Source organism: Rhinopithecus roxellana, chromosome 15, assembly GCF_007565055.1.
Source record: "Rhinopithecus roxellana isolate Shanxi Qingling chromosome 15, ASM756505v1, whole genome shotgun sequence".
NCBI classification, from domain to species: Eukaryota; Metazoa; Chordata; class Mammalia; order Primates; family Cercopithecidae; genus Rhinopithecus; species Rhinopithecus roxellana.
Window position 1 is genome coordinate 87385044 of NC_044563.1, and position 15616 is coordinate 87400659.

The following is a 15616-nucleotide window of genomic DNA, read 5'->3' on the forward strand; positions in this document are numbered from 1 at the left end:
GTAGGCTAAAGCAGGGTTTCCTGGCCTCTGTGCTGCTGTCACTTTGGGCTGCGTAATACTCTGTGATGGAGGCTCTCCTGTGGGTTTTAAGATGTTTAGCAGCATCCTTGGTCTCTACCCTCTAGATGCCAATAAACGGTAGATGCACCCCTTCTCTAGTTGACAACCAACATGTCTTTGGACTTTGTTATCTGTTCCCTGAGCAGCAAAATCACCCTTAGTTGAAGAACCACTAGGCGAGACAATGGGGTAGGAGTTGAGGGCCCAGGGAAAGGAAAATCTGACAAAGTCAGCAGGAGCCAAATCAAGAAAGGCCTTGGGAGCCAGACCCTGGAGTGCGTCCTGGAGAGAAGGGGTGGCCAGAGTGGGGTCTCCCTTGAAAACAGTGAAGGATCCCCAAGGAGACACTGAACAGGTGGATGGGTGAGGTTGGCCACCCCTCCCTCCCACCCCCACAGACCTTCTGTGAGGTCATCTCTGTGTTTGGCCACCGGAGGGTAGGACACAGCTGTACTTCAGAGAGCTCCCCAGAGCCCTGTTCTCTCTCTCCCCTCCCCTCTCCCTCACACACATGCACACTGAGTAACAAGTCCAGTGACACCAAGTTCCAATGTGGCCGCCATTATGTCAGTTTTTGTGAAAAGGGGAACTTAGAATAAAACTGGCCCAGATTTAAGGCCAGCTTTGCCACCCACTGGTTGAATGACCTGGGAACACAGTCTCCAGGCCTCAGTTTCCTCATCTGTAATTTGGAGAACAAAATCCCTACAGAATCTCTGGTTGGTTATGAGACTTCTATGAAGCAGGGCAGAAGCAGCTCTACCCACTCACAGGTAACAGAGCAGCACTGTGTCATCCTGGCCATGAACCACAGGGGGCCACGTGGTCACTCGTATCGTTTGGGTTTCATGATACTACAAAGGATTTAAGGCAGTTTCTGGAATCTGACTTTGAAAGTTGGGAAGTTTCTGTGTGTAACCACTCCTACCATGACCCCCAGTGCCATGGAGACATTCTTGAGAGTTGATGAGACCCCACTTGGAGTTTTTTGGGAATTGCCCCGACACTTGACAGTTCTGACCCCCATGGGTATGCAGAAGCCAACTCACAGGCCAGGCCATGGCCTCTGACTACCTAGCAGGTCCCCCACAGAGCCACACTTCACGGGCTATCTGCTTTGTACTTGAGTTTATTTCACAAAACCATGGAGAAAGATACTGAAATGGAGCTCCTTCCAGCCTCCAAGCTAGGAGGCCCCAGCAGCCAGTCTCCAGCCCCTTAAGCCCTTCTTGTTAGGCCCACACCCAAAAGAGAGAGAACCAGTGTCTGCGTGAGGGTACATGGCAAGGCACTTTTGAAAACATCCCAGTTTAACATGGTGAAATTGAACTTACTCTGAAACAGATGAAAAGGGACATGCAAATTTCCTGAGCACATGGAGGTGTTAGTAGGTGAAAATCATGTCCTGGGTATAACCCAACTTCTCCAGGTTAGGGTGAGCCGCCATCTGGATCAGGGGTGGTGGGCCACACACCAGGATGAGCGTGGACTTCCCTGGAGGAGGAAGGTGCTCCTTGATCATGTCGGCAGTAACAAAGCCTGAGCTGTACTTCCAGCCTGAAATGAAGCAGACGCAGGAGAAAGCTGTGGGATGCCAGGTGGAGTTCCTGATCCCAAGCCGCCTATATACCCACCCTCAACCAGGGAGGAGGTGACAAGCTGCTCTACAAAGGCTTAGAAGTCTGTACTACTGCTCCCTGCAAAAAGCCTCAGAACTAGTAAACAGCCCTCTGCAGCAGTCACCCCAGGTCGCAGGCTCACTGCGGGGACCCTGAAGCCCTGCTGCTGTCAGCTGTCAGCATTGATGAGGAAGGAGAACACAATGAGTTATACCGAGGTGTGTGAATCAATACAGCCAGCTGCAGTTGTCCGGCAGGGTGTGGCCTGGTGTTAGTGGAACTGCTCAGAATTGCTCAGTCGGGTAGCGCCCTCTGCCAACCACGAAGCTGTATGACAAGCAGGTACAGCTAGGGGCAGTGTGAGATGTGCACCTGTGGGGTGCTCTGTGCACAGTGGTTGCTGGGATGCTGCCTGGGCTGCAGCAGCTGTCTGGGGTCTCAGCATGTGAAGATTGCTGTTCAGGCGAGGTGGGTGGTGAGGGGTGTGGTGGCCATAAGCAGAGGCGTGAGTGGTGAAGGGGTCAGTGCCCATATTAGATGTGTATGTGATGGTATGTGGAGTGGGTGGGTGTTCAGAGTGGACAGGGGCAGTGTCCCTTTTGATGTTCAGTGCAGTGTGTGGGGTGCTGCTGATGTATTAGACACCTGCTCTTGATTACCCTTAAAAGCAGGCCATCCCAAATCCTCTCTCCCTCAATTTCTCACATTTCCCACCTGGAGCCACAGCCCAAGGCTTCACCCCCACATCTGACCCTATAAAACAAAAACAAAACAAAGAAACAGAGACCAGTCCTCAAAGTGGTCAAGGGTTGGTGCTGACCCATGGTGGGTGAGGGCACTGGATATCATACCAATAGGAGGCCTGTCCAGGGTGTACCACAGGTCGAACTGGTCTGGGTGAGTCCTGGCAATTTCTTCAAGCTCTTTTCTGACCAATATATCCTCCTCTGTCTAGAAAAGAAGCAACACTAGAAAAGCCCCTCCAGGGCCATCCTGTTGTTCCCTGGACTGACTACACTGGCCAGCATACTCTTGGCCAAAGCTGCTGCCGCTCCAACTGGAATGCTCGCTGCCAACTTTCAGGGCAAACAAGAGTTCTGCTGCTGCTCGTGAAGATCAAACCGTTTGTCTTGTGGATGAAGTTGGTGGTAGGATGTAGGTTCCCATGGAGCTGTAGTGACTGCCTCCAGCTAGAAGGACCTTTGCCAAGCACTGGCCAGGATGGCTTCACACAGAGCTCCAGCCCTGCCTCCTACATCTACACTGAGTTCTAGCACAGCAAACCTAACTGGAACAAGCTCAGTGCAGGCCCAGGATCTCCTGGAAGAAATGTAATGGGCTCAGAAAGTCCTGTGATAGAACAGCACTGGATATGTGAAGGAGAGGAAAACAGTCTGGAGCCTCATTTGGGGGAAAGGGAACCAAAGCCAAAAATAACCTGTCATAGGCTCAAACATACTGCACAGAAGACCTGCACAGAATCTTCATGATTCTCATCCCAGTCATTCCACTTCTGGGATTCTGTTTTAGAAAATAATCTAAAAGTAATCAAGCGTAGGCACAATTATTCATCACCATATTATTTATAACTGAAAACAGCCTGAATATAGAAGTGAGTAGATTATAGTGCAACTTGATAAAAACTATGATGAAAATATTTATAAAGCAGTTTAAAGAGAAGAAAATGCCTGTGTGGTAATGCTGAGTGAAAAAAATGCATATATAAATTATAAATATATAGCATATATAGAAAAAAGATTTAAAAAATAAGTAAATGTTTATATTCTGTATTTTCTGAAGTGTCTACTGAGGACATCTGTGATTTTGCACTTAGCAAAAATGTAGCAATACATATTAAGGAAAAAAGGAATGCTTAGTGCTTAGGGTTGGCTGAGGAGACACGAAAGAGTTAAATACATACAAAAAGCAGGCCTAGACTCAGCTTCTCCAGCTGCCTGCAGCCCTGTTGATCCCACTAAGCCCTCCCACAGTCACAGGCACCCAAGCAGCATGAGCTCAGTCAATGGAGGAGAAATGAAAACAAGAGCCCAGCTCAGCAAACATTCCATCCTACCACTGCAAGCTCAGCAGGAACTGACCTGGTTGGCAAAGATGAGGGATATCCTGGTGCTGTCACTGGGGTCCTTGGTGATGTGGCGAATGAGCTGCAACATGGGTGTGATGCCTGGAACATAGTGAGTGGGCAGCCAGCTTTCTCCCTGTCTCTGAAGCCCACAGTCCCTGACCTGCAGCAAGCTTACCTGCCCCCAGCCCCAGTTATCCTTTTCTCACTTCTGCCCCCAAAACTCAAAAGTGGGAAACAGCCCTTCATTTTGGTTTTCCTTTCTAATGCAACAGTAAGTCAGAAGGTCTTTCTCATTTTCATATGGCAAGATGGAAAGAACACTCTAAGTTCTTCCGTGTCCTCATTCATCAAACAATTAATGACGGGTAAATGTGATAGCTTTAAGAGTGCCTATTACAGTGCCTGGCACATTGTATGTCTCCTTCAAAGACTGTTCTCTTCCTTCAGGCAGTCACTTTCAAGGGATGGGGAGAGTCAGACTTGAACTGGGTCCAGGCGCTCCTGGGACAGCATGGGTGGGCCTGCCCAGCTTGGCCCCCAGCCTGACCTGAGAGGTCCCCACAAGGCTCCTGAGCAACCACCATGTTAGTTAGGGGAAGCAGGGCACACAGGGTCAGTTTCAAGACCTGTCACTGATTCATCATTCCCACCTTCTACAGCTGGGGGTGAAATCGCTCATGTTGTCCCTTCGAGGATCAAATGACTCCCAAGTCAGAATGGTCTCAGGGCTCATTCTCCGGATGGAGCCCCTAGAAGCCTCTTACCTGTGCCCCCAGCAATCATTCCCAGGTGATGGGCCAGTGTTTTTTTAGGCTCACTCGTCTGGTCTGGTCTGATTCCAAGATTCCCTGGAAACACAGAGAATACTTATGACCTCTGCAGTTCTTGCCTAAGAGACTGCAAAAGATCACTGACATTCCTTGGGACTCCCAGGAGGCAGCTCCAACTAAGGGACTGTCTGCACCATTTTAAGCTGGTGAAGTAGGCCAGGGCAGTCTCCTCAGCGAGTTCTGGCGCCCCAGTGCACAAAGTGGGAATAGAGCCTGAGTCTGCTCAGGGCATCGCCGGACCTTTGGTTCTGAGGAAAAAGAGGGGCAAGCTGAAGTTAACACAGAGACTCAAAGAGCACTCTCACTCACAGAGGTGAACCAGTGAGTAAATAATGGCTATGTGAGTAAACAAAGGAGCATAGACTCCTCCATCCATTTTTCAGTATTAGCAGGCAACATTTATGTATCAGGCATTGTGCTGGAGACATTGATACAATGACGAGGAAACGCCAAATCATTCCCCTACCTTAAAAAAGCTTACAACCTCATGAAGTGGGTGTGTGAATGTATAACAAGTGTGGTCATTATGCATTGTGTGTGAATGAATAAAGACTAAGGACAACCCCTTGTGACTCAAATCTGAGGCGTGTACGAGAACAATGGAACCATTGAAGGAATCTTCCTCCGGCTGGGAGCCCAGTATGAACCCCTCCAGTACCTGGCCCATGGTAAAACAAGCGTCCCTTTGGCCCTCGAAAAAAGATGGTGTCCCCGATTTTCAAGCTCTCCAAATACTGAGTCATCTTCCCCCCTTCAGGATATTGGGGGTGTACATTTTTGAAGTAGATCTGAAAAGCAAGGCAGCACTGCTTTCACATTCCCAGACACAATGCCACAGCCACACACAACCAGAAAATGCATTTACTGCTGGAAGCTTTGCAGAGAAAATGTTCTGCTCTCTCAATTGCTGTACTCAGTCCCTGAAGATGAAGCTGTCTTAAGGTTAACTGTAGCTTCACTGCTGGAAAGCCCTGTCTAGGGCATATGTCCCCTCAGAGAAAAAGCACTGCCCCTCCACCCCACCACCCTCAATAGGCTTGAAAGCACGAGGCAGCCAGATATGGTGGGCACTCTTTACCTTTATAATTAGGTCCACAAAGCCTCTGTCATCATCACTGGAGACAGGCGTGTAAGCCCTGACCACCAATTCATTATCAATTTTCGCCAAGAGCTGGACATAGTTACCTATAGAAAAGGCATCAAGCACTGAGTCAAAGCATACTTAGCTTAAATAAGGCCCAGGGATAAAGGACTGAGCTTCAGTGAAGGCAGCAAATACTGGGGCAGAATGTTAAGGGGGGCGGGAAGGAGAGAGCAGGGAAGGAGCCCCAATATGGGATGCCTGGATCCTAGGCCTGCTCTGCCTCACTGTGCTACCCTAGGCAAGTCACTTCACCTCTCTGGGTTTTGGTGTCTTAATCTGTAAAATAGGGATGATATGTCTGCCCACCTGTGATCATAGTATAACTGCTTTTGGAGCAGGAAAAGATCATTAAAGTTGGAGGGTGAATATTAAAAATTACAGAAAGGGGTCAGACATGGTAGCTCACCCCTGTAATCCCAGCCCAGAGGCGGGTGGATTGCTTGAGCTCAGGAGTTTGAGACCAGCCTGGCCAACATGGCGAAACCCCATCTCTACAAAAAAATACAAAAAATTAGCCAGGTGTGGTGGTGCACACCTGTAGTCTCAGCTACTTGGGAGGCTGAGGTGGGAGCATCACCTGAGCCCAGAAGTCAAGGCTGCAGTGAGCTGAGACCGTGCCACTGCATTCCAGCCTGGACGACAGAATGAGACCCTGTCTCAAAAAAATAAAAAAAAAAAAAAAATTACAGGAAGGAGTATTTGTCTATTCAAGAAAGATATGTGGCCTTCACACACTAATTTCTTCCTAAACTGGATGTATCACTGGGGTCTGTGAATAAATTACAACTACTCCATCTGTATCCTGGTATTAGGCACAGAGCAGGCCTGGGCTCATAGATACTATAGGGTCCTAGGATTTGGGTACCCATGGAGCAAATGAAGCAACAATATCATGTCTTCCTGGCCTATGGCCCTGTGAGGAGTAGCAGTGAAGTTTTAAACCATGTAACTCTGCCCTTCCTGGGTAGAATTCAATAAAGCAGGTATGGCCGGAGACCTATGGATCATGACTACATCCCACTGTCAGATGATACACTGGGCAGCTACAACCTGTTGGATCCAAAATGTGAGACTCAAATTACTAAGGCAATTAGTGGCAGGGACAGGAGTGCAATCAAGAGATAAAGTTTTGTAACCCTAACCCTAACCCTAAACCTTGACTAATTTCCTGTATGTAGTCAGTTTCTACTCCCTCAGTTTCTACTCGCTCAGAAACTGAGTGGACTACATACAGGAAATTAGTCAAGAGACAAGGAAGATGGAACAGAAATATGGATAGAAACCAAGACCTAAGGTGCAGGGAGGAGGAGGAGGCAGGAGGAGAAGAAAGGAGGCAGAGTAGGCACTAGAGGGGTTGCTCCCTGAAGCTGATTCAAGGGGATGAGCCAAGTCTTTGAGGTGCCAACACTCTGGGCTCAGAACAGGCTCAATGACTCTGGTCATGGTCCCTCTGGGCACCAGGGATACGCAGGAATAAGTGCCTGAGACACCTAGCTTCCTTCTGAGAACCTGAAACTGGAAACCTGGAAAGGCTCCTTCATATGCAGCCACCTAGGCCTGGCCCAAGGGTGTCCCCTGGGCAAATGGGGCTCCCTGGCTGGTCCTTCAGGCCCTATCTCTAACTGGCTTCACTTCCACTGACCTGGGACAAAGCAGCGAATTCTGAGGCTTCATATTAGACTCTCCCAGAAGCCTCTACATTACCTTGTCCCACTAACTCTGCACGGCCTAGGTCAAGGCTGAGGAGATAGTGGGTCAAGACAGTTTCTAAGAAATTCTGTATCTCAAAGTTTTTCATTCTTTTAGGCTTCCTGCCAACAGGACCGGCCTGACAGGCCAAGCAGAGAGCTGGGAGACCGCACGCACAACACTGAGCTCTCGTGCATACAGAGGGAGTGAGGGAGCAGCAAGGAGGCTCAGGGGCCCAGCCAGCTGGCTAGAGTGTAATCTCACCCCCTGATGGAGTTGAGGTCAAGGTTTTGTCCTGTGCATATAAGAAAAATAGGCCATGGAGTAGGATCCACCAGGCAGGCAAGCAGCACTAGCAAATTATACAAAGCTTCTCTGAATCCCTGATTCTAGCAGTTTTCTACTGCACTAAGACTGACTCAGCTATCTGGTGGTGTTACAGATTAGAAATGGGATAACTCAACTCTAGGACTCCTAGGGCTGGCCCCTCCTTATGTGGGTCTGAGGCCCCTGCAGAGAATCTAAGTGACCGTGGGGGCAGGGCACACCTGACTCATTCCTGCCTGCCTGCACATTCTGGGCCTTTCCCCTGACCATTGGTTCCTCCCATCCCTCCCTGGTGCACAATAGTTTGCAGTTTCTGAATTTTCATATCCATCAGTCTCTACTTTCACAACAACCCAAGTGAGGTAGACAGGCAGGCCTGGGAAATCCCATTTCATAGACTGGGGCTCAGAGAGATTGAAGGACTTCCCTAAAGTTCCCCAGCAAGGAGCCTTCCATGAGATCTTAGGCCTTTTGGCTCTAGGTTCAGTTCTTTTCAATGCTCACTGAGGTACCATTCTTGTGTCAGCCCAATTGGAATAATGAAGAAAATAAATTTTCTGTCCCACATCCATCCACCTATCTCCCTGAGCACACAGGCTCAGGAGGAGCATGAGGGCATCTTCCACACCTCAGGACGTGGGAAACCTGTGTTTCTGTTCGGAGAGGAGGGCTTAGCCCCCAGAGGCCCCAGTCCTGGTGATGACCCAAGCCCAGCTCACCTACAGGAAGTCCTAAGACATGGTCAGGCGAAGGCAGTTCAAAGCGGAACCTCCGGGTGTTGTGGCTGATTTTCTAACAAAACAAAACATAGGCAGGTTCTGTCAGCTTTCTAGAAGCCTTGTTGGGCAGGTGAGATGCCTGGGAAAGGAGATCCGTTTGGCGCTATTCCAGCACACGCACACAGGGCGGTAGGGAGTGAACTGGAGGCCATGAGATGACTGTCTGGCTGCCCTGACATCCCAGCCATCATCCACTTACTGCCTTACACCCACAGGGCTGACCCATTACCTCTTTCTCAATCAAGGGCAGCGGGTACTTGGCTTCAGGGTCTTGTAAGGTGATAGGCTCTCTCTTCCTGGAGTTCATGCTCTTCAGGACCAACACGAGAACAGTGACCCCAATGACGGTGATGGTCAGGAGCAGTGACGGGTCCTGGCAGACACAATGTAAGCAAAGCACCTCAGGTCTTGCCCGCGCTGGACAGGGCAGCTCTCGGGCGCAGTACACCCTCCCCTCACCAAAGGCACAGAAGCTGAGCTCAGGCCTGAAGGAAATAGGCAAAGAGAGCCGTAGTGACACAGAAGGCGGCTGGGACAGCCTGTGGCGGACCAGAAGGTAGGGAGGGGTCAGCTGCAGGTCACACAGGAAGGATGTTTCAGGCCCCTGGACCGGGCCGCACACATGGCCTGGGGTGCTCAGGTCACCAGGCCCCTCCTAGCTACAGCCAAAGGTTCACACACTGGAAGTCCCTTCCTCGAGGTGAAGGTGGAGGACATTACCCCTAACACACAATCTGGAATGAGGGGCCCAGTCCCTAAAGACAGAACTAGGGTGCGTAGCTCTAAGAGGTGTCCCGTGACTTAGAGCCTGGGGACTCCCCAACACTCTCCTGGACAGGGCGAGGGGGGCCTGGGCACTCAACTGCCAGAGACTCGGCCAGCCTCCCCGCATCTGTCCCTACCTCACAACGCCGGCCTGCTCCTCTCCCAACGCAAGCCTGACGGGGAAAGTTCCCTCTCCTCCCGCCCGGGCACTGGAGTCTCAGCCCTCACCACGCCTTCCGGAATCCGAGCCGGCCCGCCCGGCTCCCAGCCCTTCGCGGTCCCGCCCACGACCGCTCCCCCGCCTCTGGCTCCGGCTCCCAGCCGCCCGGTCTGACGTTCCCGGCTCTAGCCGGCCTCCGGCCTCTTTTGTTCCGGCCGTCCCGACGGAGATATTTCTTAAATACTCCATAAATACACCCCGCCGCGGAACCCACCCGGAGTGAGACGCCCAACATGTCGTCCAACTGGGGTTGGCCGGGGGCCGGAGCGCGGCTCCCCCCGCGGGCCCGCAGACTCGTGGCGCCGCCCTGCAGCTCCGCCTGGCCGACGAGGAACCGGCCGAGACGCGGACACGCGCGCCCAGGAGGGCAGAGGCTCGGGCGGACCCCGCAGGCTGGGACCTCGGCTGCTGGCCCGCTCCCCGAGAAGGGCCGTGGTCGGGGGGCTCTCACTCGCGAGCCGCTGGCTCTGGGTCAGCCCTGCCCCCAGGGCAGCGCTCGATCCTGAGGCTGGCGGGGCGCTGAGCCGGGGCGTCCTCGCTCCTGTGCTGCCTCTCTGCATCCTGGCCCCTTCCCTGCACACGCAGAGCTGCCACACTGAGCACCCCTCAGCTTACTTAAACTCGGCAAGGCTGGAGAAGGCCGTCTGGGGGACTGGGCGGAGGGGGATGCTGGTGAAGGAAGAATTCAGGCAACTGCAAAGAACGCGTGAATATATTCATTCAATATGCCTCTTGGGCACCTACTCTGGGCCTGGTCCGGGGCGGGGGGTTTTCCGGGTGGGGCCGAAGCAGGGGCGTCACCGAGTTGAAGACTCCTGTATTCATGCGTTCATTCATTCGCTGGTTGGAGAGGGAGGACGAGGGCCCCGCGCCAATCGGAGGGGAGCAGAACAGTAGGCACAGTTAGAGGGTCTTCACGGTGCATTTTGGAACCTTCGCTGTCCGCTCACCCTTGATTACAGGCAAAGGCAAATTCTTGCCTCAGGACCTGTGTGAAACAGAGACGCCCAGAAGCAGATCCCCACCTGTTTGACTCTGCTAGGGCTGCTGTAACAAAGTGCCACAGACTGAGCGGCTTAAACAACAAAAGTTTATTGTCTCACAGGTCTGGGGGCTGGAAGTCCAAAATCAAGGTGTGGGCAGAGTAGGTTCCTTCTGAGGGCTGGGAGGGAGGGATCGTTCCATGCCTCTCCTAGGTTTGTAGGAGAGGGGCTAGGAGAAGGGGCATCTTCTTCCTGTATCTCCATATCTTCATCCCTCTATGTGTGTCCCCTGTGTCCAAATTTCCCCTTTTATGAGGACACCAGTCATGTTCAATTAGGGTCCATCCTAATGACCTTGTTTTAACTTGATTACTTATGTAAAGGCTCTATCTTCAAATAAGGTCACATCCTTAGGTACTGGGGGTTAGTGCTTCAACATAAGAATTGGGGTGAAAACAATAACCCGTAACACTTCACCAACCCTTATCCCCAAAACACACACCACCACAGGCTCAAAAATTCTTGCTGTGTGAATGAATAAACAAACTTAATTTTCTCTCTTTGACTTAATCAAATGCCTTTACTTTTGATTTACCCGTAGGTGCTTGGATATTATTGTCAGATATTTTAATTTTTGACAATGCGATAAGTGTAAAATGATGTCTCAGGAACCCAATTTGCATTACCTAATAACTGCTAATAAGGTTGAACATCTTTAATATATTTATTTCCCATGGAGCTTCCTTTTCAGAAAAAAGAAATGCCTCCTCATGATTTTTGCTCATTTTTCTGTTGCATTGTTTTTTTCTTACTGATTTTTAGGAGTCTTTTATATATATTTTAGATATCCCTTCTTTGCCAGTTACATGAGTTATAAATGTTTTCTCATAATTTGTAACTTTTTCTTTTTTCTTTCTTTATTTTCTGTCCCACTTTTTTGTGATGTAGTCTGACAAATAGAAATTTGAATTGCAGTGTAACCAAATGTACCAATCTTCAATTTTTTTGCCTTTATAGTTAGTGATTTTTGTGGCTTGTCTATTTCTACCCAAGCCCTTAAAGATATTGTGTATTTTCCCCAATAACATTTAAAGATTTTCCTTTCACATTTAAGTTTTTCAACCACTTGGAATTGATTTCTGTGTAGGGTGTGAGGCAGGGATACAATTTCATTTTTCCATGTGGCTAATGTGTTTTTTTCAGTAACATTTATTGAATTGCTCACACCTGGCCACTGACCTGCAACTGATCTGCTACCCCTGTGCTATGTCAGTTTTCATAAGTGTGTGAATGTAGCTCTGGCCTCCCATTTCTCTTACATTATTTAGTTGCCTAACCATGTCACAATACCACACTGTTTTAGTTACAGTAGTTTATAACAAGTGTTTATGTCTTTCATTCTTATACATTCTTTGGATCTCGGGTCAGATATCACTCCCTTGGAGATGCTTCTGTGATCCCCCAACTTAAGTACATGTACATATTATAGTCTGTCAAACTAAGTTTAATTTAAAGCTGCCTCCTTACATATTTTAGGTTCACCCTAAAAGTTTCTTCATACATAGTGAACTGTAACCGACTATTGTACCAATCATGGAGTTTCAGCCCATTATAGGCAGCCAACTGTTCAGACTGTGTGCAAATAAGGCAAATGATAAGCTGTAACCAATCCCGCTGTTTCTGTACTTCACTTATGTTTTCTGTACATCGCTTTCCTGTTTCTGTCCATAAGTATTATGCAACCATGTGGCAGCCCCAGAGTTGCTCTGAACTTATTCTGGTTCTTAGGGTTACCTGATTCATAACTTGTTTTTTGCTCAAGGAAACTCTGTTAAATTTAATTTTTCTCTTACTTTAACTATTCTATTCATAGCCTTTTTCTTTTTTCGGAGACAAAGTCTCACTCTGTTGCCCAGGCTGGAGTACAATGGCGTGATCATAGATCACTACAACTTTGAACTCCCCAGCTCAAGCTAGCCTCCAGCCTCAGCCTCTGAGTAGCAAGGACTGTTGCCATATACCTGGGTAATTTTTGTATTTTTTGTAGAGATAACGGTCTCGCTTTGTTGCCCAGGGTGGAGACCAATGGCTATTCACAAGCATGGTCATTGCACAGTACAGCCTGGAACTCCTAGCCTCAAGGGATCTTTCCTCCTTGGCCTCCCAAAGTCCTGAGATTTTAGGTGTGAGCCACCACACCCGGTCCTATTCATAGCTTTTACTTTAGTTTGTAATTGTACATTTGAACAGTGCATTATTAAATGACTGACTTTCACAATAGTCTGGAAGTTCTTTGATGGCAGACACCTTGTTTTCCCAGGGTTTAGCACACTGACTGTCACAAAGACAACATTCAATTAATATTTAATGAAGAAATGAATGAATTCATCTCTGCCTATAGCATTTAGCACACATGATAGATGGTCCATAAATACTTCTTCACCTAGGAGAGGAACAATCCTTTCCATTGCACTCTGTTCCCTTCCTTGCTTAATTTGTCTCCGTAAGATAGCACCAGATCATATACTTTTTTACCTATACAACATATTTTACTTATTTGTTACATAGATTGTAAGTGTATTAGTCCATTCTCATGCTCCCATAAGGACATACCCGACACTGGCTAATTTACAAAGGAAAAAGTTTTCCATTGACTCACAGTTCAGCCTGGCTGGGGCGGCCTCAGGAAACTTACAATCATGGCGAAAGGGGAAGCAAACACATCCTTCTTCACATGGCAGCAGGAAGGAGAAGTGCTGAGCAAAAGGGGAAAAGCCCCTTATAAAACCATCAGATCTTGTAATAACTCACTCACTATCACGAGAACAGCCTAAGGGTAATTGCCCCCATGATCCATGATTCAACCACCTCCCACTAGGTCCCTCCCACAATACATGGAGATTATGGGAACTACAGGGTGAGATTTGGATGAGGACACAGCCAAACCATATCAGTAAGCTTCATGAGGATGGGAGTTACTTTCTCTATTTTAGCTACTGCTATATCCCTAGAACAGTGTCTGGCAATTGATAGATGCTCAATAGTTATTGCATGTATGAATGAATGAACAAACATTGTTTTCTCCCTTTGACTCTGTCAAAAACCTTTACTTTTGGCTTTGAAATCCAGAGGCACCTCACCTTTTCCTGTGGTTTTCTTAGTAGTTTGTTTCTACCCTTCATTCTTCCTTCTCATTTTCTCTGCCTGTTCCCTCTTGTTATTAGAGAGGCAGATAGCAAGCACATTCTCTTTATTCATTCTTGGAGCAGGATAAAAGGTGTTTATATGGGCTCCCAGTAATCTTGAAAGGGCAGTGATTCCCCTCTCTTCTCCTAACTCCTAAACACTGTAAATGTGTCCCTCACATGCTCATGTGCTGCCTGGATTTTGGCTCATTTTCTACTAATTCCCTGAAATAAACCATGAGCACAAGTCTCATGTCTCTAAATCCCCAGGTTGATAATAGGGCCTGGCAAGGGTAGGCTGTCAGCATGCATTTGCTAAGGAAAAGAAAAACAAAACAAGATGAATCTCTGTTGTCACTGTTTGAACATCTGTGAGACTCCACCCCAAAAGATTCAGCTCTTCCTGTGCAGGAGTGAGGCCTCCTTCATTACTGAGTATCCTCTGGGGAACCGATGTCCTGCCCAAGTCATTGGTCAATGAGTGATTGCCATATGGAAAAGTGCTCCCCATCACTAATCATCAGAGGTAGGCAAATAAAAACTACAATGAGATACCATCTTGCACCAATCAGAATGGCTATTACTAAAAAGTCAAAAAATAACAGATGTTGGTGAGGCTGTGGAGAAAAAAGAACACTTATACACTGTTGGTGGGAATGTAAATTAGCTCAGCCACTGTGAAAAGCAGTTTGGAGATTTCTCAAAGAACTGAAAACAGAACTACAATTTGACTCAGCAATCCCATTACTGGATATATCCCCAAAGGCAAATAAATCATTCTACCAAAAAGACACATGCACTTACATGTTCATCAAAGCACTATTCAGAATAGCAAAGACATGGAATCAACTTAGGTGCCCATCAATGGTGGATTAGAAAAGGAAAATGTGGTACAGATACACCATGGAATACTACATAGCCATAAAAAAAACAAAATCATGTTCTTTGCAGCAATGTGGGTGCAGCTGGAGGCCATTATCCTAAGTGAATTACCACAGAAACAGAAAACTTAATACCACATATTCTCACTTCTAAGTGGGAGCTAAGCATTGAGTACACATGGACATAAAGATGGGAGCAGTAGCCACTGGGACTACTAGAACGGGGAGGAAGGGAGGGAGGCATGGGCTGAAAAATTACCTCTTGGCGAATATTCTCATTACCTAGGTCACACGATCATTTGTATCCCAAACCTCAGCATTGTGCAGTAATATGCATGTAGCAAACCTGTGCATGCACCCTCTGAATCTAAAATAAAAGGCAAAAATTTCTTTAAATGAATGTTTGCTCACAAAACAGTTTCCAGGCAGCTATGAACTTTTCATTAGGTGTTTAATCTTGAAAATAATTTATTTCCATTTTACTCTCTATATAAATGACCATTTCTTAGGTACTAGCTGTTAAACCTAAATTGGGGCAGACTGAATAATGGCACCCCAGATATGCCCACAACCTATGAAACCTACCCTTTATGACAAAAGGGACTTTGTAGCTGTGCATGATATTGTAAAATATACATTTGATCTTCCTCCCAGTTTCCTGGCATACGACAACCAAAATCCTTGAAATCTCCCAAGTGATAAGGATCTTTTTGTATGATAATGAGTTGACTGATTGTTAGGGGCTCCTGAATAGCCTCCTGATGGGTGCTGGTTGCCAAGGAAACCAACCCCATGTTTAGAGGGTGATATGGTTTGGCTCTTTATCCCCATCCAAATCTCATCATCTTGAATTATAATCCCTATGTGTAGAGGGAAAGAGGGAGGTAGGTGATGGGATTAAGGGGCGGTTTCCCCATGCTGTTCTCGTAATAGTGAGTGAGTTCTCACCAGATCTGATGGTTTCATAGGTGTTTGGAAGTTCTTCCTTCATTCTCTCTCTTGCTGCCTTGTGAAGAAGATGCTTGCTTCCCCTTCACCCTCTGACATG

General features: G+C 47.9%; 1 protein-coding gene across 4 annotated transcripts; it reads right to left on the bottom strand.

Annotated features, from left to right (window-relative positions):
* Positions 1-1171: 1171 nt before the first annotated feature.
* LOC104660138 (NADH-cytochrome b5 reductase 2) lies at positions 1172-13219 on the bottom strand. 4 transcript variants are annotated; one of them, XM_030918934.1, is made up of 10 exons: positions 13162-13219; positions 10264-10507; positions 8764-8907; positions 8475-8547; positions 5674-5780; positions 5254-5383; positions 4530-4613; positions 3779-3864; positions 2531-2630; positions 1172-1617 (listed from the first exon to the last, which is right to left on the bottom strand). In XM_030918934.1, exons 2-10 carry the CDS (start codon positions 10354-10356, stop codon positions 1445-1447), a joined length of 990 nt encoding a protein of 329 aa, XP_030774794.1. In that variant the 5' UTR covers positions 10357-10507; positions 13162-13219; the 3' UTR covers positions 1172-1444. The 4 variants fall into 4 exon arrangements, with proteins under 4 accessions (XP_030774794.1, XP_010358738.1, XP_030774795.1 ...); XM_010360436.2 differs by lacking the exon at positions 13162-13219 and having other exon boundaries at positions 9734-10290; XM_030918935.1 differs by lacking the exons at positions 10264-10507; positions 13162-13219 and adding an exon at positions 9528-9657.
* Between the last annotated feature and the right edge of the window lie 2397 nt (positions 13220-15616).

What these genes read in the sequence shown, in the direction of transcription:
- LOC104660138 (XM_030918934.1), bottom strand. Translation starts at nt 10,356, where the DNA reads ATGAATGAACGCATGAATACAGGAGTCTTCAACTCGGTGACGCCCCTG. An exon ending in TTGTGGACCTAATTATAAAG is followed by an intron (nt 5,384 to 5,673) that starts GTAAAGAGTGCC and finishes CTTGCTTTTCAG; the next exon opens with ATCTACTTCAAAAATGTACA. An exon ending in CTTGTTTTACCATGGGCCAG is followed by an intron (nt 4,614 to 5,253) that starts GTACTGGAGGGG and finishes CTGTGTTTCCAG; the next exon opens with GGAATCTTGGAATCAGACCA.